We start from the raw sequence: 25,369 nt of genomic DNA on the forward strand, positions 1-25,369 counted from the left end.
ACACCTCGTACACAGGCGGCTCCGCTCCGTACGCCTCGTACACACACGGCTCTGCTCCGTACACCTCGTACACAGGCGGCTCCGCTCCGTACGCCTCGTACACGCGCGGCTCCGCTCCGTACACCTCGTACACAGGCGGCTCCGCTCCGTACACCTCGTACACACACGGCTCTGCTCCGTACGCCTCGTACACACGGCTCTGCTCCGTACGCCTCGTATACACGCGGCTCCGCTCCGTACACCTCGTACACGCGCGGCTCTGCTCCGTACACCTCGTACACACACGGCTCTGCTCCGTACACCTCGTACACACACGGCTCTGCTACATCCACACTGTAAACCCCTCCTGACCCCACACATAAACTTCAGCTCATCCAGCACCATGACAACCAGCACAGCAGAGTCCTGCATCCACTGAGGCCCCTGATCATGTGACCCCTGACTCCTCCCCTCCTGTGACCTCATCACAGGTCCTGTGCGCACAGAACAGCCATATATGTGGTGGCGGCTCTGCAGGTGGAGGTATGTGGAGATCCCCCATTACTGGGTGCAGAGACATTAACCCCTTCAGCAATTAGACTATTCCTGGGTCGGTGTTAGACTGTTACCAGGGCGACTATAGAGGAGCAAAGGGATTGGCTGTTACTGCGCCCTCTGCTGTTCAGAGAGAACAAGTGCAGGATTAGTATAGCAGCGAGTACCTGATACTGGAGGCCAGGAATATCTCAGTGGTTTCCTCAGATCCCATTCACACTGCGCAGACTGATAACTGCACTTGTAGCAATAACTGCGGTCAGTGGTCAGAAAATGGAGGTGGTTCTATCTCTCTCTTGGTGTACCTCAGATAAAATGCAGTATGATCGCCCCACTGTTCCACCACACACAGTATGATTCCCCTGTATTCTCACACATAGTATGATCCCGCCCACAGTCCTTTGTGCACAGTATGATGCCCAAACACATCACATTTGCCTGTTACAACACTGCTTCCTACTGCTGTGTTAGGCTGTGTGCCCACGATGCATTTTTTAAGGGTTTCCGCTGCGGCAAAAACGCTGCAGAAACGCTTAAAAAACGCTTTGTAGAAGGTCTGCCATGTTCTCCAATGATAATCCGCTTTGCTGTGCACATGCTGCGGAAATTTCCGCTGCGGATTATCATTGCGGAAAAATCCGCAGCACTACCAATTATTTTGCGGAAGTGCGTTTTCGCCGCCATTGACTTGCATTAGACCGCATGGATTACGCATCACTGTATATGTAGATGCGCATTCCATGCGTTCTAATGTGCGGATGGTACCTGGGTGTGGAGAACAGGAGACTCTCCTCCAGACCCGGGTACCATAGAAACTGTAAAAAAAAGAATAAAATAAAAAATAAATATATACTTACCTTCTGGCGGCCCCTGCTGCGCTCCTCCTTGCTTGCCTGCAGTTTGCGATGGACGGAAGGACCTGCGCTGACGTCATAGTCATGTGACGCATCACGCGACGCTGACATCGGCAGGTCCTTCAGTATACTGCTGCCGGCAGCCGGTGAAGCAAGACTGCAGGGGCCATCGGAGGGTAAGTATATATTTATTTTTTACCATTCTTTTACGGTCACACTATATAAATCCATGCCGGTTGCATGGATTTATATAGTTTGACCAAGTTGACAAGCACTTTCCAAGTGATGCTAAAATCGCTTGGAAAGGGCTTGTCAACCCACATACGGAAATGCATGTGAAGAACGCTTCACTTCCGCATGTCCCTGGCAGGAAAACGCATGTACAATCCGCATGTACAATCCGCATGTACAATCCGCATGCGTTTTTTTCTGCCAGGGAGATGCAGAAACGCTCAGGAAAAAATCCTGATCATTTTTACATCGTGGGCACATAGCCTTACTGTTCTTTGCTGCCAGCGTCTTTGTGTAATATTCTCGGGTTCTTTGCAGGACCTTCAGGCTTTACATCGAAGGAATTGTGAAATAAGGACCTCTCGGATCCTTGCTCCACAATTATATTCAACTGTATCTATGCTCTGAAGACACAGATGCGGTTGAAATTGGGACATACTCCCAGGACAGTTCCCAAATTTGGGAAGTAGTGATGAGTGAGTGTGCTCACCACTGCTCAATACTCATTGGGGTGCTCGGGTACTCTCTTTACTCGATCAAGTATTGTGGATGCTTGAGCGCCATGTTCGAGTCCTTGCCCCACATGTTTTGCACCTGTTAGACAGCCAATGAAAATGTGGGGATTGCATGTCATACACGGTAATGCCATAGCCATGTTGGCTACTGGCATTACTGTGTTTGGCCAGCGTCATCGGGTCTTATATAAGACCCGGTGATGCGATGCTCTGCGCACTCTCCTCTGGAAGCAGTTCAGGGAGTGGTGTTATAGGAGCGAGAGCTTATTTTAGAGCAGGCATATAGGTGGTGTTTAATATTGCTCTTGCAGTTTTTGTATACTGCTGCACCATTAAAGCAAAAGTCCTTATCAGGGCTACATCATGTCCTTTCCCTAGTAAAACTGCTGTTACCTCCATTCAATGTAGGGATAGCTGGTAGAGGAGGTATATTTTTTTAATTAGTGGCATATAGGTGGGGTTTATTGCCTTACAGTCCTTCTATAGGTATACCGCAGTGCTGCTGAAACCCAAAAAGAAAAGTTATTTTCAAGGCTACATATTTTCATTTCCCTATTAATAACAGAAATTTTGCAGGCATATATTATATATCTAATTTAAAAAGCGCAAGGTGTGCGGTAAGGGAAGAGGAAGTGGACGTGCTACTGATGGTGCATGCAGAGGCTGAAGGCCTGGTGAAACTGTGTAAAAAGATAGAAGAAATACCAGCTCACCTATAGCAGTATTTGGCGCGTAGAAGCGGAAAACTTGTGCGGCCACACATGTAAGCAATCCAAAAGAAAAAAAGATTTGCTCCAGCTTCATTAAAAAAATCTGTTTTTTTATTTAAACATGATAAATTTGATCAAGTTACAGGTTCACATGACATTCCGCTTGATAGCAACGCATTTCAAAAGCTATATGGAATGTCATGTGAACCTGCAACTTGATCGATTTTATCATGTTTAAATAAAAAACAGATTTTTTTAATGAAGCTGGAACAAACCTTTTTTTCTTTTGGATTGCTTACAGGTGAAACTGTGCCTGCTGCAGGAGCGCAACAAACACGCTCATCCATGAGACCTAGCTTCCTGTCTCATTTTGCATGGGGGTGCGGGACACCACTTTTGAAGCCAGAACAGTGCGAACAGGTGATCGGTTGGATGTCAGATAATGCTTCCAGTTTGTTTCCCAGCACCACCCTGTCTTACACACAGTCCAGTCTCACTAGCCAAGAGTCTGGACCACATAATCTTCACTCTGATCCTCCTTACTCTCACCATGGTGAGTCCCAGGAGACAAGTGATCTAACAGTCAGACACCCTGAGGAGCTCTTTACATTTCCATTTATTGAGTCTGGCCTTTCATCCAGCACTTTTCAAGAGGGACATGAGGAGATCGTGTGTAGTGATAACCAAATATTTGAGTAGCCATGGTCAGAAGGGGAACAGCAATTAGTGTGTCAAGAGATAGATGATGATGAGACACAGTTGCTAACACATGATGTTGTTAAGTCAACAAGTCACAACAGGCAGGAAGAGGTAGTGGAGTGGCCAGAGGGAGAAGGTGGGCAACTGTTCCCCAGAGCACCCACAAAGACGGAAAGTTCCCAGGCTAAGTGTCGGTGTTCCCCAGTTTGGCGCTTTTTTAAAGAAAGTGCAGACAATAAAAGAATGGTCATTTGCAACCTGTGCCTTATCAGCATCAGCAGGGGCCTGACCACTACCAGCCTGATCGCCACCACCATGCTCAGGCATATGTGATCAAAGCACCTGACTAGGTGGGCCAAAAGTCTGTGTCAACAATCAGTGTTTACGGGTGACACCACTACCTCTTCCCCTGTGCTACGTGCTTGCCAATCCCCTGTCCAGTATGCATGCTTGGATGCCTCCCGCTTTGCACCTGTCATTGCACATTCGCAAGCACCATCAGCAACCATGTCCAATTATTTGCCCCAGCACAGTGTTCAGCTGTCCCTATCCCAGGCCTTGAAGTGCAAACGCCAATACCCAGCCATACACATGCCCAAACACTAGACGGGCGCATTTCCAGACTGCTCGCCCTGGAAATGTTGCCGTTTAGGCTTGTGGACACAGACGCCACCTTACAACAGCACATATCCCATAACATCACCCGTGCCCTGACCAATGCAGTTACTGGGAAGGTCCACTTAATGACCGACACATGGGCTAGTGCTTGTGGCCATGGATGCTACATTTCCCTACACACTGCACACTGGGTGAACCTTGTGGAGGTCGGGACCGAGTAGGATCTTTGGACTGCACACGTGCTACTAACGGCAAGGGATTGCGGATCCTAGTTGCAGCCTGGTTTCCTGAACCTTATACACTAGTTGCCACATCCCCTCCTCCTTTATCTCCAAATTGTCATCTCTGAACACGTCGTCCACATCAGTTGCAAGATATAATCCATGCACCACTGTCTCGGTGAAGTGGCAACAGGTACTGCTGAAACTAATTTGTTTAGATGACAAATAGCACACTGCCACATAGTTTTGGAAAGAGACAGATTTGTGTCTCTCACCGCTCAACCTACAACCAGGCATGGTCGTGTGGGATAATGGCTGTAACCTGGTGGTGGCTCTGAAGCTTGGCAAGCTTGCACACATACCATGTCTGTCCCACATGCTCAATGTCATGAACTCCACAGGGACAACACTGGGGAGATCACGCAGTATCTCACCATTCCCGTCACGCTGTCAGTATTTCGTCCGGAACCACGAGCACACGATCCAGCCTACTCTCTACTTGGGTATCGGCAAGCGACCAGTGAGCGTATGGGCGTCACACCTCTGGATTCCAAGGCATGGAATACGTGTTTATGCATTTTGGTAGCGTATATGGCTTCAGGGGAGGGAACTATTACAGGACAAAAGAAACAGAACTATTACATTTTATATTTAATCCAAAAGGGAGGCAGTGTTTAGGAAAAATATATACAAGGATATTACAAAGGAGACATTGAAATACATAAGCAGTTACACAAATAAAACGGGTTAAAAGGAGAAACTTACACTATAAAGACCGTTGCAACGATTCAGTATAGATGGAGGAGAGACTGTTATCGAACAGGGTCATCCGCTATGATAGAATATACTCCCGGACAAAGAACACGATTCCAGCCTCAGCAAACTCTTTTATGCTGAAGGGAGAGACCCCCCCTGTGATGACCTCACAGGGGGGGTTTCCACCCTTCAGATTTGTATTAAAAACCTGTTTTTTGGGATAACTTATCGCACGTTGATCCCAGAAACCCAAAAGTGATATCATATTTTCTATTATGATTTTACCTTCATTTAGAGACCACAAGTGATGGGCGAGCACTAAAATGCTTGGGTGCTCGATGCTCAGGTTGAGCACATTGGAATACTCGGGTGCTCGACCCGAGCAACGAGCCCAATGTAAGTCTATGGGAAACTCGAGCATTTTTCAGGCGGCTCCCCCCCGGCGGTCTGCAGAGGGAACAGTGCTCAAATGACATGGGAACAGCATGGGGAAGACGCCTGGAAGCATTCTGACTCCCAGGTCACTTCTGTCAACAACGTTGTCAGAGGTATTACGCCACTTTTCCTGACTCATAATAAAACATACAAAAACGAAACCAAAATGGATTTTCCTGGGAAATATGTAAAGGAACATCCTTTCCAGGGTAATGACTTGTATATAAAGCAAAATAAATAACCAAAAACAAAAATGCTCCTCCACACCTTGGGCTATGTTCACATGTAGTGTTTTTGATGCGTTTTTGCACTTTTGCATTGCTTTCAACCGTGACAAATGCATTCATCAGGAAATGTCATTTTAACATTTTACAACCTTATCTAGCCATGTGGTGTGTGAGATCTCATCAGACACATCGTGTTTCATTTATGAAGGAGGGATCTGAAAGTCATAAAGCCTATTTTTATAGGGCCATCAAGTGGCCTTTACGATTCTTAAAGGGCCAGCAGTCGACCATCACTATTCTTAGAGAGCCATCAGCCGGCTATGTTTTATTGTTCCCATTACTAAAGAGTGGGTTTCCTATACTGTTATTGCGTATGCAGTGAGTGGCAGGGCTGCCCAAAATTTGGACTCACCCCAATACCACTTTGAAAATTTGGATGCACCCCAATACCCCTTTGAAGAGACTTAAAGAAGGGCCTCCTGAAAACAATGTTCCCATTATTAGGAAGTAGGTCTCCCATTGTGTTTGCCTATGCAGTGAATGCAAGGGTTGCCAAAAATTTGGAGGCACTCAAATGCCCCTTGGAAGAGACGTGGAAGTCAGAGGGCCTTCTGAAAACAATGTTCCCATTATTAGGAAGTGGGTCTCCCATTATGTTTGCCTATGCAGTGAATGCAAGGGTTGCCAAAAATTTGGATGCACTCCAATGCCTCTTGGAAGAGACGTGGAGGTCAGAGGGCCTCCTGGAAACAATGTTCCCATTATTAGGAAGTGGGTCTCCCATTGTGTTTGCCTATGCAGTGAATGCAAGGATTGCCAAAAATTTGGAGTCACTCGTCTCACTTTATGTCCCACTGCCTTTCCCGTGACCCTCGCGTTATATGCATTTTGACCAGCAATGATGACTGGTTGTTCATCCTTCTCGACCCATGCTACAAGGAGAACTTTCCATCTCTCCTTCCTGTAACAGAGAGGGCTAGTAAAATGGTGCAATACCAGAAGGCCATAATCGAACAATTATTCCAAAAATTCCCATCTGACAACGCTGGCGGCAGAGGTCATAGATCCTTGGGCAACCAATGAGGAGAGACGAGGGAGATGAACACCAGGTCCAGCAGAGGTAGGGGACAACTATCAAATGTCTGGGACAGTTTCATTAGACCCTCCCAGTACCTAGGCCCAGGCACTGATGTGCAGGGTAGTCTGACAAGGAGGGAAAAGCTTTGGAAGATGATGGAGTACCTAGCTGACCGTACCACCGTCCTCCATGATTCCTGTGTGTCGTACAACTATTGGGTATCCAAGCTGGACATGTGGCATAAACTGTCCTTCTACGCTTTGGAGGTGCTGGCCTTCACTGCTGCTAGCGTTTTGTCAGAGCAGGTTTTTAGTGCCACCGGGGGCATAATAATTGATAGGTGCATCCGCCTCTCAACAGAAAATGCTGACAGGCTGACTTTTATCAAAATGAACAAGGCCTGCATTGGCCCAGACTTCTCAAGCTCACTGGATAACAGCAGCGGAACATAAAGCAAATTCAAATGTTCCTTTTTGTTCTTGTGTATTCTCATGCACCCCTTCCCACCCAAAAAATGGTATACTGTTATTCATGGTTTCTTCTTTTTCTTGTCCTCCTCCTCCACCACCATATCTACAGGATCATCAGGTGACCCTCACTCCAAATTTTTAGAGGGGTCGTCATGCGGCCTGCTCTCCAAATTTTTACAGGGTCTTAGTGTAGAGAGATTGACAACAGAGATCTGCTGGACAAAACTGAAAGTTAAAGTAAAAAAAACAAAGAATTGTGTCAATGCACTAAGTGCAAGGGCTGAAAAAAAAAACATTTACCCCTGTGGGATATATATATATAACTATGAAAATTGTACATTCACACTGAAGGCATCAAAACTATGAATTAACACATGTGGAATTATATACTTAACAAAAAAGTGGGAAGCAACTGAAAATATGTCTTATATTCTAGGTTCTTCAAAGTAGCCACCTTTTGCTTTGATGACTGCTTTGCACACTCTTGGCATTCTCTTGATGAGCTTCAAGAGGTAGTTGTTAAAATTACATTTACCAGTGACTGTTAGTGGGTGTAGTTTTATTTCTCCCTGTACTAGGTCATCTACTGTAGTCATAGGCGACAGGGAAATAAGGTGAGAGTTGGCTCAGCTATAAAAGGGTGGAGGAGACTTTTTTTTTCTCTTTTTAATTTTGCCTTATATGCAAGTAAAATTATACAGGAAAGAATGTTTCTTAGGCTGTGTGCCCACGATGCGTTTTCAAGCGTTTTCGCAGCGGCAATTCCGCTGCAGAAACGCTTAAAAACGCTTGTTAGAAGGTCTGCTATGTTCCCCAATGATAAACCGCATGTGCTGTGCACATGCTGCGGAAATTTCCGCTGCGGATTATCATTGCGAAAAAATCCGCAGCACTACCAATTATTTTGTGTAATCGCGGCGTTTTCACCGCCATTGATTTTGGAGAAGAGGAGACTCTCCTCCAGACCCGGGTACCATAGTACCTGTTAAAAAAAAAGAATTAAAATAAAAAATATACATTATACTTAGCTTCTGATGGCCCCCGGTCTCCTCTATGGTGCGTCCTGGCTTCCCGGCAGCTCGCGATGGGCTAAAAGGACCTGCCATGACGTCATTTAGTCATGTGACTGGTCACGGGACCGCTGACCTGTCACATAACTAAATGACGTCATGGCAGGTCCTTTTACACAACCGCGAAACACCGGGAAGACCGGACGCATCGGATAAGGAGACCGGGGGCCATCAGAAGCTAAGTATAATGTTTTTTTTTATTTTTTACCATTTTTATTCTTTTTTTTAACTAACTTGGTCACACTATATAAAATACATGCTGGTTGCATGGATTTATATAGTGTGACCAAGTTGTCAAGCACTTTCCAAGTGATGCTAAAATCACTTGGAAATCGCTTGACAACCCGCATGCGAAATTGCATGATCAAAACTCTTCAATTATGCTTGTCCCTGGCAGGAAAAACGCATGTAAAATCTGCATGTGTTTTTTCTGCCAGGGAGATGCATAAATGCTCAGGAAAAATCCGGAGCATTTCTTCACCGTGGGCACTTACCATTTTTTCCTGTAATATCTATTTTAAGGCTATCTTCGGTTTTGTATGTTTTATTGTCACTCTGACAACATTGTCCCAGCAGCGACCTGAGAGTCAGAGATGCGTCCAGGCGTCTTCCCCATGCTCCTCCCATTCCATTTGAGCGCTGTTTCCAACCATTTCAGTGATTTTCCTGCTTCCACCTTCAGCCCTCCTGTTAGGGTCTTCCAGAAAAATGCTTGAGTTTCCCATTGACTTACATTATACTTGGTACTAGAGTCCAGCCCATCCGAGCATCTCTCCTGCTCGATTCGAATACCGAGCACTCGAGCATTTTAGTGCTCGCTCATCTCTATTGGGAAGTATTACCTTATTTATAATGGAAGAGGCATGACATGAATATATAGTGAAAAAATTGGTGCAAAAAGATGTGCTTTGAACTCATTAGCATACACAGGAGAGTTAACCCCTTTACCCCCGAGGGTGGTTTCCACGTTAATGACCGGGCCAATTTTTACAATTCTGTAAAGAGAGGAGAGAACAAGGCGCAATGGGTGACTCAGTATTGCAATTGTTAGAGGGGTGTGGGAATGGCTACGAACCTTATGAAGTTGTGCATATTCATATTCACTAATTTTTACAATTCTGACCACTGTCACTTTATGAGGTAATACTTCTGGAACGCTTCAACGGATCCCTCTGATTCTGAGAATGCTTTTTCGTGAAATATTGTACTGCATAATAGTGGTAAAATTTATTCGATATCACTTGCGTTTATTTGTGGAAAAAAATCGGTAATTTGGTGAAAATTTCGCAATTTTCAAAATTTGAATTTTTATGCCCTTAAATCAGAGAGATATGTCACGTAAAATAGTTAATAAATAACATTTTCCCCCATGTCTACTTTACATCAGCACAATTTTGGAACCAATATTTTTTTTTATTAGGGAGCTATAAGGGTTAAAAGTTGACTAGCGATTTCTCATTTTTCCAACAAAATTTACAAAACCATTTTTTTAAGGACCACATCACATTTGAAGTGACTTTGAGGGGCCTTTATGACAGAAAATACCCAAAAGTGACACCATTCTAAAAACTGCACCCCTCAAGGTGTTCAAAACCACATTCAAGAAGTTTATTAACCCTTCAGGTGCTTCACATGAATTTTTGGAATGGGGAAGATAAAAAATTAATATTTAACTTTTTTCACAAAAGTGTTACTTTAGACCCCAATTTTTTTATTTTTGCAGGTTTTATTTTTGCAGGGGTAACAGGAAAAAATAGACCCCAAAATTTGTTGTGCAATTTCCCCTGAGCACGTAGATACCCCATACGTTGGGAAAAACCATGCCGCACGGCAGGGCTCAGAAGGGAAGGAGCGCCATTTGACTTTTTGAATGTAAAATTTGCTTGAATAATTAGCGGACGCCATGTAGCATTTGGAGAGCTCCTGATGTGCCTAAACAGTGAAAACCCCCCACAAGTGATACCATTTTGGAAACTAGACCCCTCAGGGAACTTATCTAGATGTGTGGTGAGCACCTTGAATCCCCAGGTGCTTCACAGAAGTTTGTAACATTGAGCCGTGAAAATAAAATTTTCACATTTTTCCTACAAAAATGTTTTTCAGCCCCCAGTTTTGCATTTTCATAAGGGTAACAGGAGAAATTGCACCATTCAGCTTGTTGTGCAATTTCTCCTGAGTAAGCCGATACCCCATATGTGGGGGAAAACCACTGCTTGGGCGCACGGAAGGGAAGGAGCGCCATTTGACTTATCTAGATGGTGGTGAGCACCTTGAACCCCCCAGGTGCTTCACAAAAGTTTATAACGTGGAGCCGTGAAAATAAAAAAATCTAACTTTTTCCACAAAAATGACCTTTTAGCCCCAAATATTTTATTTTCACAAGGGTCAGAGGAGAAAAGGGAACCTAAAAACTGTTGTGCAATTTCTCCTGAGTGCGCCAATACCACATATATGTGGAAAATACACTGTTTGGGCGCACGTCAGGGTTCAGAAGGGAAGGAGCACTGTGTGACTTTTTGAGTATAAAATTGTCTGGAATCAAGAACAGACGCCATGTCGCATTTCAGGAGCCCCTGATGTGCCTAAATAGTGGAAACCCCCGACAATTGACTCCATTTTGGAAACTAGACCCCTCAAGGATTTTATCAAGGGGTATAGTGTACATTTTGAACCCAGAGGTAAGACAGAATTTGATAACATTAGATCATCTTATTGAATAAGTTGTCATTAGCCTTGAGCACAAGTGCTCGCAAGTACTCGGGTACTCGGGTATGCACCATGTATCACGGGTGCTTGAGTAACATGTTCGACTCCCCGCCTCGCATGTTTCACGGTTGTTAGACACCCAAAAAAACATGCTGGGATCGCTCGTGCATGGCAGGTGATCCCAGCAACGTTTTGTTTGGCTGCGAAGCATATGGGGCAGAGACTCAAGCATGTCACTCAAACACCCGCGATACTCTGCATACCCAAGCTCCCGCTGCAAAGTCAAGTAGCAAGCACTTGCGCTCAACACTTGTTGCCATATCGTCATCATTTTTTTTTCTTTACTTTTGAAAAAATCCCAACCCTAACCCCACACCTAATACAACCCTAACTCTAGCCCAACCCTAACCCTAGCCCAACCCTAACCCTAGCCCAACCCAAACCCTAGCCCAACCCTAACCCTAGCCCAACCCTAACCCTAGCACAAACCTAACCCTAGAGTTTATTTTTACTCTGTTCCTCATGCGGTATAAGTGATTAGACAACTTTATTCTTCGGTTTGGTGCAATCACAGCGATACCAGATTCATATCGGGTTTTTATGACTGACAGCTGTAACACACTAAAAAACGCTTTTTTTTTCAAAGACTAGTTTTTGCATCCCCATATTTTGAGAGCTATAATTTTTCCATATTTTGGCCAATAGAATCATGTAAGGGCTTGTTTTTTGGGGGACAAGTTGACGTTTTTTTTGGTACCATTTTCGGGCACGTGATATTTTTTGATCGCTTTCTATTCCGATTTTTGGGAGGCGGAATAAACAATAACCAGCAATTCCTGAATTTAATTCCTGAGGTTTTTTTTTATGCCGTTCCGCGTGTTGTAAAATTGATAAGGCAACTTTATTCTTCTGGTCAGTACGTTTACAGCGGTACCGCATTTATATAGTTTTTTAATGTTTTTCTCGCTTTTACACAATAAAAGCTTTTTTCTAGAAAAACTTTTTTTGTATCGCTTTATTTTGAGAGCTATAACTTTTTTATTTTTCGGATGATGGAGCTGTATGGCGGCTTGTTTTTTTGCAGGACAAGATGACGTTTTTAGCGGTACCATTTTTATTTACATTTGTCTTTTTGATCGTGTGTTATTCCATTTTTTGTTTGGCGGTATGATGATAAACATAGTTTTTTATTATTTTTTTTTTTACCGTGTTCACTAAAGGGGTTAACTAGTGGGACAGTTTTATAGGTCAGGTCGTTCCGCATGCGGCGATACTAAATATGTGTACTTTTATTGGTTTATTTTTTTTCATAATAAATAAATATTATGGGTACAATATATTTTTGTAGCATCGGCGTCTCTGCTTCCTGCCCGGCAGAGACGCCGTCCCCCTTACCGCCGCGGTCCTTAACCGGCGTCTTCCGGCCTCCCTGCAGCTGCTGCTGGTGCACGCAGCTTCCCCAGCTCTGTGCTTAGGGCGCGCGCTCCCTCTCTTTTAAAGGGGCCGCGCTCCGTCCTAAAAAGTCCCCGGCCAATGGCCGGAGGACTTCCCCTATAAAAGGCATCTCCTCCAATATGGAGGTGCCCGTGCAAGGTTGTTGCTTTGTGATTCTTACTTTGCTTCAGCCCCCAGGTCCTCTGCAAGTCAGTCCTGTCCGCCAGTCTGATCTTCAGTCCAGTCCGCCAGCCTGACTACTCTCCAGCCCGACAATCTGTCTACAGTCCAGTCCGCCAGTCTGTCTATGGGCTCTGCCCGCCTGCTTACCTGGAAGCACATGCCTGTTACCTGCCGTGCCTGCCAGCCTGCTTACCTGGAAGCACCTGCCTGTTACCTGCTGTCCCTGCTAGCCCGCTTACCTGGAAGCACCAGCCAGCTACCTGTTGTGCCGCCGGCTTGCCTGACTATCTGCCTAACCAGCCTGCTTGTCTACCCGGACCACCCATCAGCCTGCCAGCCGAAGCTCATCCTTGGTACCTGTCAGTTCCTGCCTTCTGACCCGTGGGAATCACCCCCTCTCACTCAAGGTCGGTCCCAGAGTGGCACTTGGTCCCTCTTCTCGGTTCCTCCCTGGTTCACGTAGTCGACTGTGCCGCCGTGCGACCTTGGTCGGACAGAGTTGATACTTAGTCACGCCCCTCTGGCTCCTCCTTGCACCGCAGCACAGAGGTTCTACCACCTGGATCCGTAACAGTTTGCACGGGCCATGGAACCCGGTGGCCCCAGGCTCCTTCGCTTGCTGATCTGTACCAGGAGGTTTCTCATCAGAGATCCCAACAGGAAACCATCCTGACCTACAACTCCCGCCTGGACACGCTGTCCATCCCACCTGTGTCCGTCTCGAGCTGGACGGCACCCGCTCTGGCGGCGCCTCAGCCTACCAGTGCCATGGCATCCGGCTCTGGTCCCTGGCTCTCTGCGCCCCCACGTTTTGGCGGTGACCCCGTCTTATGTCGGGGTTTTCTAAACCAGTGCACGCTGCACTTTGAACTTCTGGCACATCAGTTTCTCTCCGACCGGGCCAAGGTGGCATTCATCATGTCTCACCTCACCGGGGAAGCATTGGCATGGCTAAATCCTCCATGGGAGAGAGGGGATCCCCTGGTGTCCGATCTTCTGGCTTTCCTCACCGCCTTCCAGAAGGTCTTCGATGAGCCCGGACGAAAGACTTCTACTGCTTCCTCTCTTCTCCGTCTCCTCCAAGGGAGTCTCACCGTAGGCCAGTATGCCATACAGTTCCGTACCCTCGCATCTGAGCTTGCCTGGAACAGCGAGGCCCTGGTGTCCACCTTCTGGGAGGGTCTTTCCGGATGGATTAAGGACGAGCTAGCCAGCCGGGACATTCCTACCACCCTGGATGACCTGGTGTCACTAGCTACCTGGATTGACATCCGTTTCTTGGAATGAGTTAAGGAGACTACCCGGGAGAGAAGATTTCCTCGTCTCGCTCCTGTTTTCCAGAAACCTGCTTCCCAACCAGCAATTCCCCGGGCACGCTCGCCCAAACCCATGCAGATTGACCAGACCAAGATGGTCAAGTCTCGCCAAGAGACACGCCGAGCCGAGGGGAGCTGTTTCTACTGTGGTAGTAAGGAGCACCTGATCCGTTCCTGTCTGGTGAAGACGGGAAACTCCAGTGTCTAGGACCGCTTGGAGAGGTCGTCCTAGGCAAGAGTAAATCCTCTCCGTCTTTGACTCTATCCGTTTCTATTTCCTGTGGAGAGATCCGCTTCTTTGAAACCGCACACCTGGATTCCGGAGCCGCTGGGAATCTCATTTCTCAGTCCTTTGTGGAGAAGTATCAGATTCCCACCAAACGTCTGGCCAAACCATTGGCAATCTCTTCCGTGGATGGAAGACTCCTTCCGGTGACAATCTTGCTCGTCACAGAGCCTGTAACCCTTCAGATGGGAATGCTGCACTCGGAGAGGATCTCCTTCCATGTGCTATCTGGACTCTCTCACTCCCTTTTGCTAGGTCTACCCTGGCTACAGAAGCATGAACCCATCCTGAATTGGCGATCTGATGAGGTGCTCCGTTGGGGGCAGGATTGCCATGGGATCTGCCTGGTTCCGGTTCACCCGGCTCGACCTCCGTCTACTCCAGCTAATCTACCTGGTCTGCCGGCACCCTACTGGTCCTATGCGGACGTCTTCGACAAGAAGGAGGCTGAGACACTACCACCTCATAGGCCGTATGATTGCCCCATCGACCTGGTACCTGGTGCTTCTCCTCCCCATGGGCGCATCTACCCCTTGTCGCTGGCTGAGACCCGGGCCATGTCTGAGTACATCGATGAGAATCTTGCTAGGGGTTTCATTCAGAAATCCACTTCCCCGGCTGGAGCAGGATTCTTCTCCGTTAAAAAGAAAGGCGGCTCGCTACGGCCGTGTATCGATTACAGGGGGCTTAACCAAATTACCATCAAGAATAAGTACCCCCTGCCTCTCATCTCGGAGCTGTTCGACCGCCTTACACTGTGTTCCAAATTATTATGCAAATAATATTTTCTCAGATTTTCCCAAATTACCTATATGAATTGCAGTCATTGTAATTTTCCAGTCAAATAACTATTAGAGTACAATTGAAAGGTTTTTGTACAAACTGCCTATGATAACAGTATATTTTTTAAAAAATAAAAAACTCAAACTGCACTCAAAATGCATGTTCCAAATTATTATGCACAGCAGAGTTTTCAACCTTTTCATTTTAATAAAAAACAAAAAAATGGTCATTTTTGAAATGATAAGCATTAGCAGGTTATTACAAACTGAAATCAAACAGTTTTCAACTCAAAACTTTATTCTAGGTGATGTTACATTTGCACATAGGACCCCTTGTTCGAAAGGAGCTTCTGAACTCTCTTGTCCATTGAATTTGTCAGGTTTTGGATGGTTTCTGCTTTAATTGTTTTGCATGAGGACAGAATACCCTCCCAGAGCTGTTGCTTAGATGTGAACTGCCTCCCGCCATCATAGACACTTCTTTTGATGATGCTCCAGAGGTTCTCAATGGGGTTGAGGTCAGGGGAGCATGGGTGCCACACCATAAGTTTGTCCCCTTTTATGCCTATAGCAGCCAAAGATGCAGATGTGTTATGTGCAGCATGAGACGGGGCATTATCATGCATGAAATGATCTTGATGGTCCAGATGGATGGAGTGGAGAATGGCTGGTTTTGAGTTGAAATCTGTTTGATTTCAGTTTGTAATAACCTGCTAATGCTTATAATTTCAAAAATGACCATTTTTTTGTTCTTTATTAAAATGAAAAGGTTGAAAACTCTGCTGTGCATAATAATTTGGAACATGCATTTTGAGTTTTTATTTTTTTAAAAATATACTGTTATCATAGGCAGTTTGTACAAAAACCTTTCAGTTGTACTCTAATAGTTATTTGACTGGAAAATTACAATGGCTGCAATTCATATAGGTAATTTGGGAAAATCTGAGAAAATATTATTTGCATAATAATTTGGAACACAGTGTAAAGGCACGAGGGTCTTCACCAAGCTCGATCTACGTGGGGCGTACAATTTGGTCCAGATCCGCCAGGGGGACAAGTGGAAGACGGCATTCAACACTCGGGATGGTCACTATGAATACCGCGTCATGCCCTTTGGTCTCTGTAATGCTCCAGCCGTCTTCCAGGAGCTAGTTAATGACATTTTCCACGACCTCTTGTATTCTTGCGTAGTGGTATACCTGGACGATATCTTGGTCTTCTCTCTGGATCTGCCCTCACACCGGAGGAATGTTCGTCAGGTTCTGCTAAGGCTCCGGCAGAATTGTCTCTACGCAAAATTTCAAAAATGTCTCTTCGAGCAGACTTCCCTTCCGTTGCTGGGATATATTATCTCCGAGACTGGTCTTCGGATGGATCCAGAGAAGGTTTCTGCCGTCTTAAAATGGTCCCGACCGGAGGGGTTGAAGACGATTCAGCGATTCCTGGGCTTCGCAAATTATTACCGCCTCTTCATTCCTCACTTCTCCTCCCGGACTGCTCCCATCTCCGCGCTCACCCGTAAGGGAGCAAATCCCAAGGAATGGACTTCCAAAGCGGAGGAGGCCTTCGTCTCCCTAAAACAAGCCTTCTCCTCCGCCCCTGTGCTGCACCGTCCGGATTGCAGCAAGCAGTTCTTCCTGGAGATTGATGCTTCCTCCTCCGGAGCCGGAGCGGTGCTCACCCAGAAATTCCCGTCCGGGAGAATGGTAACCTGCGGCTTCTTCTCCTAGCTCTTCTCCTCATCCGAGTGCAACTACTCCATAGGAGATCGTGAGCTGCTTGCCATCAAATTGGCGCTGGAGGAGTAGCGCTACCTGCTGGAGGGGGCTTTGCACCCGGTGGTCATCTACACTGACCACAAAAACCTGGCCTATCTACAAAACGCCCAGAGACTCAATTCGCGTCAGGCCCGGTGGTCTCTGTTCTTTGCCCGATTCTGCTTTTCTCTACATTACCGCCCTATGGACAAGAACGTGAAACCAGAGAACATACTAATGAAAGATATGAAGTGCGACAAAGAAGGTCCAAGACAAGATACTTGGAAGGGAGGTAAGAAAATTTCTAATACAATCCACAGGGAGAAGATTGGAACAAACAAGATGGATGAACTGGAAGCAGAAATACCTACAGGTAACTATGACATAGTGGGAATAACCGAGACATGGTTAGATGAAAGCTATGACTGGGCAGTTAACTTACAGGGTTACAGTCTGTTTAGAAGGGATCGAAGAAATCGGAAAGGGGGTGGAGTCTGTCTATATGTAAAGACGTGTCTAAAGCCTACAATACGGGAGGATGTATGGGAGGGAAATGAGGAGGTCGAGTCCTTATGGGTGGAGATACATGGGGCAAAAAACAATAATAAAATTATCATAGGAGTCTGTTATAAACCACCAAATATAACAGAAGCCACGGAAAGTCTATTAATGAGACAAATAGACGAAGTAGCAAAAAATAACGAGGTGATTATTATGGGGGACTTCAACTACCCCGATATAGACTGGGAAACCGAAAGCTGTAGATCTCAGAAAGTAAACAGGTTTCTGTCAATTATCAAAGACAATCATTTGTCACAACTTGTGCAGGAACCAACTAGAGGGACGGCCCTTTTAGACTTAATATTAACTAACAGGCCAGACAGAATAACTGACGTGCAGGTCGGGGAGCACCTGGGAAATAGTGACCACAACATTATACAATTCCACATGTGCTTCAGTAGGGTGCCCAGCAAGGGAGTCACAAAAACACTGAACTTCAGGAGGGCAAAGTTTGATCAGCTAAGAGATGCCCTTCACCTTATAGACTGGGATAGTATCTTCAGTAATAGGAGCACGGATAGAAAATGGGAAATTTTCAAAACAGTCCTACATAGTCACTGTAGAAGGTACATACCTTATGGGAATAAAAGGGCTAGGAATAGGAGGAAGCCAATGTGGCTAAATAAGGAAGTCAAGAGGGCAATGAAAAACAAAAAAAGGGCTTTCGGTAAACTTAAACAAGAAGGCAGCGAGGAAGCGCTAATATCTTATAGGGAAAAAAACAAAATCTGTAAGAAACAAATAAGAATAGCAAAAGAGGAGACAGAGAGACTAATTGCCAAGGAAAATAAAATGAATCCCAAACTGTTCTTTAACTATATAAACAGTAAAAGGATTAAAACTGATGGAGTTGGCCCATTGAAAAATAACCTGGGTAAAATCATAGAGGGTGATGAGGGTAAAGCAAACCTACTCAATAGCTTCTTCTCCACTGTTTTCACAAAAGAAAACAATTTATCGGAGGAAATGCAGAGTGATAAAGTAAACCCTCCGCTAAATATCACCCACCTAACCCAGGAGGAAGTTCAGAAACGCCTAAATAATATCAAAATAGACAAGTCACCAGGCCCAGATGGCATACACCCCCGGGTACTAAAAGAATTAAGTAATGTGATAGACAGACCGCTGTATCTTATATTCAAGCACTCTTTATGGACAGGGACTGTCCCACTAGACTGGCGCCAAGCAAATGTGGTCCCAATATTCAAAAAGGGGTCTAAAAGTGACCCTGGGAACTATAGACCAGTAAGCTTAACGTCTGTTGTGGGTAAATTGTTTGAAGGATTTCTTAGAGATGCTATTGTAGAATATCTTAATGATAATAACTGTCTAACTCCATATCAACATGGATTCATGAGGGATCGCTCCTGCCAAACAAACCTGATCGCCTTCTACGAGGAGGTGAGCTCACAGCTGGACCGGGGAGAGTCAGTGGATGTTGTATACCTTGACTTCTCCAAAGCGTTTGATACCGTGCCACACAAAAGGTTGGTATATAAAATGAGAATGCTTGGTCTGGGGGATAATGTGTGCAAGTGGGTAAATAGCTGGCTGAGTGATAGAAAGCAGAGGGTGGTTATCAATGGAGTAAGCTCAGGGTGTGTCAGGGTTACTAGCGGGGTGCCTCAAGGATCTGTCTTGGGCCCTATATGATTTAATATATTTATTAATGATCTAGTGGAAGGGTTGCATAGTAAAATAGCAATATTTGCAGATGATACTAAACTTTGTAAAGTAGTTAATACAGATGAGGATAGGGCACAGCTACAGGAGGATTTAAATAAATTGGGGAGTTGGGCCAAAAAATGGCAAATGGGGTTCAGTGCCGATAAATGTAAGGTCATGCACATGGGAAAGAAAAACAGCAGTCACCCATACATATTAAATGGGAAACCGTTGGGGAAATCTGACATGGAGAAGGACCTGGGCGTCTTGGTTAACAGCAAATTAAATTGGAGTGCCCAGTGTCAGGCAGCAGCTGCGAAGGCAAATAGAGTCATGGCATGCATCAGAAGAGGAATAGGGGCATATGATGAGAACATTGTTCTTCCTCTGTATAAAGCGCTGGTAAGGCCGCACTTAGAATATTGTGCACAGTTCTGGGCTCCGGTGCTCAGGAAAGACATATTGGAGCTAGAGAGGGTACAAAGGAGGGCGACTAAGGTAATAAAGGGAATGGAGGGACTAGAATACCCAGAGAGGTTGTCAAAATTAGGCCTATTTACGTTGGAAAAGAGAAGGCTTAGGGGAGACCTCATAAACATGTATAAATACATCAGGGGGCAGTACAGAGATCTCTCCCATGACCTGTTTATACCAAAGATGGTGACAAAGACGAGGGGGCACACTATGCGTCTGGAGGAAAGGAGGTTCCTGCACCAGCATAGAAGGGTATTCTTTACGGTCAGAGCCGTGAGACTCTGGAACTCTCTGGGAGAGGAAGTGGTGATGTCCAACTAACTTAATGAGTTCAAGAGAGGCCTGGACGCCTTTCTTGAGAACAATAAAATTACATCTTATGCTTAGTGATAGTTAATTAATCCAGGGATTTAATCTGACTGCCAGATTGGAGTCGGGAAGTGAATTTTTCCTCAATGATGTAAATTGGTCTATACCGCATTGTTTTTTTTTTTGCCTTCCCCTGGATCAACGCTGCGAAATAGCTGCAGTGCACAAGAAATAGGCTGAACTGGATGGACGCTTGTCTTTTTTCGGCCTTATAAACTATGTAACTATGTTAAAGCCAATGCTCTATCACGCTCCTTCCTGTCCTCTGACCAAGAGGAGGAGCCTCTACAGATCATCGACCCCTCCAGTGTAATGACTGTGGCCCTGTTTGACCTGGCTCGTCTTCCACCCGGTAAGACTTTTGTAGCTGTTCCGGATCGTAAGAAGGTTCTTCTCTGGGGTCATTCGTCCAAACTAGCCGGCCATGCAGGCCAGAGGAAGACCTTCCTGCTCATCGCCCGGCATTACTGGTGGCCTTCTCTACGCAAGGACGTTGCGGATTTAGTCACGGCTTGTTCTTCCTGTGCCCGTAACAAAGTTCCCAGGCATCTTCCCGCCAGCCGTCTCCTGCCTTTACCAGTACCTTCCACTCCTTGGCAACACATTGCTATGGACTTTATTACGGATCTCCCTGTTTCTGCCGGTTGTACTGTCATTTGGTTGGTCGCTGACCGCTTTTCTAAGATGGCCCACTTCATCCCTCTGCCCGGTGTCCCATCCGCATCCGTGCTGGCTAAGGACTTCATTCATCACATCTTTCGTCTCCACGGCCTACCCCTCCACATTGTGTCTGATCACGGGGTCCGGTTCACTTCACGCTTCTGGAGAGCTATGTGTAAACTGCTGGATGTCACCCTGGATTTCTCCTCTGCTTATCATCCTCAGTCCAGTGGTCAAGTGGAACATATCAACCAGGTCCTTACCAGCTTTCTCCGGCATTTCGTCAATGCTCACCATAACGACTGGGTTGAGCTCCTACCGTGGGCCGAATTCTCTTATAACAACCATGAGAGTGAGTCTTCTTCCAAATCTCCGTTCTTTGTGGTCTACGGACAACACCCCCGGATTCCGTTTCCTGTCTCCGCTTCTGTGGACAATCCTGCCACGGAGTCTCTGGTCAGTGCATTTTCTACTATTTGGGAAGACACTAGATACGCACTTCTTCAGTCCTCTGAGTGGATGAAAAGACATGTCGATAAGAGATGTTTGGATCCGCCTCAATTCCGTCCGGGAGACAGGGTCTGGCTCTCCTCCAAACACTTTCGGCTCAAAATACCATCGTATAAGTTGGGTCCGTGGTTCATCGGCCCGTTTGAGGTTCTCAAGCAAATCAATCCCGTGGCTTACAAGCTAAAACTCCCGGCAACCTTACGGATTCCCAACTTCTTCCACGTATCTCTCCTCAAACCAGTTGTTCTTAACTCTTTTTCTGACGATCCAGGTACCACTCCAGCTCCAGTCTCCGCTGAGGACGTCTATGTGGTAGAGAACATTTTGGCCACCAAAAGGGTAAGAGGAAAAACCTTTTTTCTGGTGGATTGGAAGGGGTTTGGCCCGGAGGAGAGGTCTTGGGAACCCAGGGAGAACATTCACGCTCCTCTTCTCCTTAAAGAATTTCTTGCTGGCCTGAAAAAGAGGGGGCGTAAGGGGGGGGGGGGTACTGTAGCATCGGCATCTCTGCTTCCTGCCCAGCAAAGACGCCGTCCCCCTTACCGCCACGGTCCTGCTCCGGCGTCTTCCGGCCTCCCTGCAGCTGCTGCTGGTGCACGCAGCTTCCCCGGCTCTGTGCTTAGGGCGCGCGCGCTCCCTGTCTCTTAAAGGGGCCACGTGCGCTGTCCTAAAAAGTCCCCGGCTGATGGCCGGAGGACTTCCCCTATAAAAGGCACCTCCTCGGAATTAAGCCCTGTTGAGTGCCATCTGTGTTTATGTTACATTTATAAAAGCAGTTTGGGCACCACTTTTGAGTTGAAAAACCCTTTAATAGATGTACGGCAACATGTAATTGGACAGTTAAGGATATCTGGAACTTGCAAAGATGTATAGAGCTAAACCCAAGAATCAGTCAAACTTATGTGCGGTTTTATTTTTTATGAGATCTTCAAGAGTAGGGACTTCTGGGCTAATGAAGAGGCTGGGGCTAATGTACTGAGCCCTAGCTGTTTAGAAGGGATATTCACAGGTAGAATAGCTGTGGGCTATTCCAGGAGAGACTGTGCTGAACAGATAGCAGATGGTGATGTGTTCTAGTCTATTGCACAACATTTCTGGTTCGTTTTATTTCTTTCTTGTATCCTCCATGTTGTGATGATGTAGATAATGGTTGCAGTATGGTCCCAAATAAAACCGTTCATTCTCCCAAAACACTGCCAATGATTCTGATGAAAGCTAGTGATTACATACAAAGTCTCCAGTAATTGTATTATTACATTGGATACTTTAGGATTTTCCATCTCTCCATTCAGATTCCTACAATACTGGATTCTTGCAGTGGAGATCTTCTATATAAGAGAATTCCTGATTGATCTGTCAAGGATGGATAAGGACAGGGACAAGATGGCAGAGAGGATATTACAGATCACCCTAGAGATCCTCTTCCGGGTTACTGGAGAGGTGAGAGATTCTGATGATGTCACATTACATCATTCTTATCTATGGTGAGGACTCTGGAAATGTCTGTAGTGAGATTTATTAATATGTCTCTCCATAACCAGGATTACACAGTAGTGAAGAAGACCTCTAGTGTGCACTGTCAGGACCCTCTGTCTGAGGGATGTGGAAGACCCCTGAACCCAATCACGGGGCCTCCACCTCACCCTCTGATACATGAAGACATCAATGACCAGAAGATCTTAGAACTCACCTACAAGATGATTGAGCTGCTGACTGGAGAGGTGACACTGCTGGGAATGCTGGGACATTATACAGTAATGTTATGAAGGGATTGGGGGATGATGATGATATCATTGTATGTGTCAGGTTCCTATAAGGTGTCAGGATGTCGCCGTCTATTTCTCCATGGAGGAGTGGGAGTATTTAGAAGAACACAAAGCTCAGTACAAGGACGTCATGATGGAGGTTCCCCAGCCCCTCACATCACCAGGTAATAGACAGGACTAAATACACACGGCCTATAATTATCTGTTTGTAAAAAATGAATTCAGTCTCTGTATGTGTTTCCTCCAGCTCTATCCACTAAGGGAACAACACCAAAGAGATGTCCCCGTCCTCTTTTTCCACAGGACTGTAAACAAGAAGATCCCAATGTTCCTCAGGATCATCAGGTAGATGGAGAGAAGGTGTCATTAGATCTCCCCTATTATGTGTAGATGGCTGTGAAGATCTTGGGCTCAGTTTTATCCACCAGTATTATAAGTTTTATACTTGTGTAATGAGAACGATGGAGATCGCAGGATTAGAGCTGATCATAGATGTGACTTCTCCATTTGTCTGTGACTTTTACAATATATGTTTCAGGGTAAAGATCTGACCCATATTAATACTACAGAGACATATGTGAGGGGTGATGAGCGGTGTAAAGAGGAGATTCCTACATATGACTACCCAGGTGAGTAGTAACCACTAAATGAAGAGAAGTCATTGGCTGATACAGTTTTTGATGTATTTTATTTGATATGGATTTACTTTGATTTGTAAATTACGTAAGAAATACCCAATCTTTTTAAGTTTTTATGGTAGAATTTAAATTACTACTTTTTTTTCCCTACACCCCCCAAAAAAAATTACAGGGCCGGTATCCATATACTCTGCTCTGGGTGTCCTATGATATTGAAGTGAACCATGCATTTCAAACTAAGTTTAATAGCAAGTGATGAATGTACCCTGAACTTTGGGGGAGACTGTCGTAAATCAGGCCAGCAGCTGATTTTGGTGTGCTTGTCGCAGGCAGCATATGGCATCATTACCATGTGCCGCCCAGCTTCCTGCGCTGGCTATGGAGGATGAAGAGTACACTGCCTACTGTGGGAAGGAGGTCAATATTTTTTTTTTTTTTAAATGTGTTGGAGAAGAGCGCTAGGATGGTGGCCAGGACAGGTGAGTTAATTAAAGGATGGGGCTTAGGACAGAGGACATTATTGCAGGAAGGGGCCAGGACGAGGACATTATTACAGGAAGGGAGTCAGGACAGGGGTCAATATTATATGATAGGGGCCAGGACAGAAAACATTATTGCAGGAAGGGGCCAGGACGAGGACATTATTACAGGAAGGGAGCCAGGATGCAGAACATTATTACAAAATGGGGGCCAGGATGGAGGACATTAATACAGGATGGGAGACATTATTACATGATACGTGACCAGACAGAGGATTTAATTACAGCACGGTGGACACCAATACGGGATGGAGGAGATTATTACAGGATAGGGGCCAGAACGGAGGACATTATGGTGGCCCATACATCTGACCAACATTCTGGTGAGGTCCAGGTCCAAATTTTGCTCCAGGCCCCATAGTACTCTTGCTATGCCACTGCTGAATGAATATGTGAATGCCGACTAGCCTGAAGAACTCTGTGTCAAACAAACCACCAGTAGTTATGAGTTTCAACTTTCAGTCGGAGCTGTCAGTTGAACTAACAGAAAAGAACTCTCTGTACAACGTTCTTCAACAGAGGCACAGTATGTTGCAGCAGCACAAGCACGTCAAGATTTCATTTGGTTAAGACAGCTGTTATCGGATTGGACGCCTCAAAATCTGAACATAGAAAGATCTCTGAAGATAACCAGGCACTCGCAAAGATTAACTAAAAAGCCAAGCATATTAATGTGATGATCCATTTTTCTGAGGGAATTTCAAGAAGAAGAACTTCTGGACTTACAATACTACCCAACTGAGGACATAACTGAAAAAAAGGTCACAAAAATCATTTACATTGATGGTTGCTTCTCTAGATAGGAGAGTGTCAGCGCACACAGACAATTTTTCAAACGATACCTGAACAGGCAACAAAACCTTAGGAAATGCCAAAGAAAATAGTCATAGGGTTTTCAAGCATACTTTTTTTTCAGACCAAGAATTGATTAGATGTCCAGGCTTACCACAGTAGAAACAAAGGCCTAGATTCCTCTGTCTAGTGTATTAGCTGTGGATGGAACTAGTGACCCCAATTTGCAGAAGTTCATTAGTTAGTGGTAAACGCGTTTCTCTGGTCAAGGAAAAATCTAATGTTCATTTAAGACGATGTTCAGCAATCTCCTATCCAGGCTGATAGACATGTCAAGGCTGACTCGGATTAGAAAATTGCACCATAATGTTCTTAAAAAGAGTCTTCCAAGCCAAGAAGAAATTGACCTCAGAAGCTGTAAACCTGCGACAGGGAATTTGTAGCCCATCATGTGAATTCAGAGCATAGTCTCCCGCTGAGCTTCTACCCGGATGTAAAAATGGGATTTTATTC

General features: G+C 45.5%; 1 protein-coding gene across 1 annotated transcript in view; it reads left to right on the forward strand.

Moving 5' to 3' along the window:
- The first annotated feature begins 455 nt into the window (after window positions 1-455).
- LOC141271386 (uncharacterized) overlaps window positions 456-25,369 on the forward strand; it is an 83,172-nt gene continuing 58,258 nt past the window's right edge. The window contains exons 1-6 of the mRNA XM_073681479.1: window positions 456-522; window positions 22,414-22,561; window positions 22,663-22,842; window positions 22,928-23,051; window positions 23,135-23,232; window positions 23,426-23,516. Of these exons, the coding sequence (XP_073537580.1) occupies window positions 497-522; window positions 22,414-22,561; window positions 22,663-22,842; window positions 22,928-23,051; window positions 23,135-23,232; window positions 23,426-23,516 (667 nt within the window). The 5' untranslated portion in view covers window positions 456-496. The remainder of the gene's footprint in view (window positions 523-22,413; window positions 22,562-22,662; window positions 22,843-22,927; window positions 23,052-23,134; window positions 23,233-23,425; window positions 23,517-25,369) is intronic.

This window comes from Phyllobates terribilis, unplaced genomic scaffold (genome assembly GCF_046119375.1).
Source record: "Phyllobates terribilis strain yellow unplaced genomic scaffold, ASM4611937v1 Scaffold_5__5_contigs__length_657084704, whole genome shotgun sequence".
Taxonomy (NCBI): domain Eukaryota; kingdom Metazoa; phylum Chordata; class Amphibia; order Anura; family Dendrobatidae; genus Phyllobates; species Phyllobates terribilis.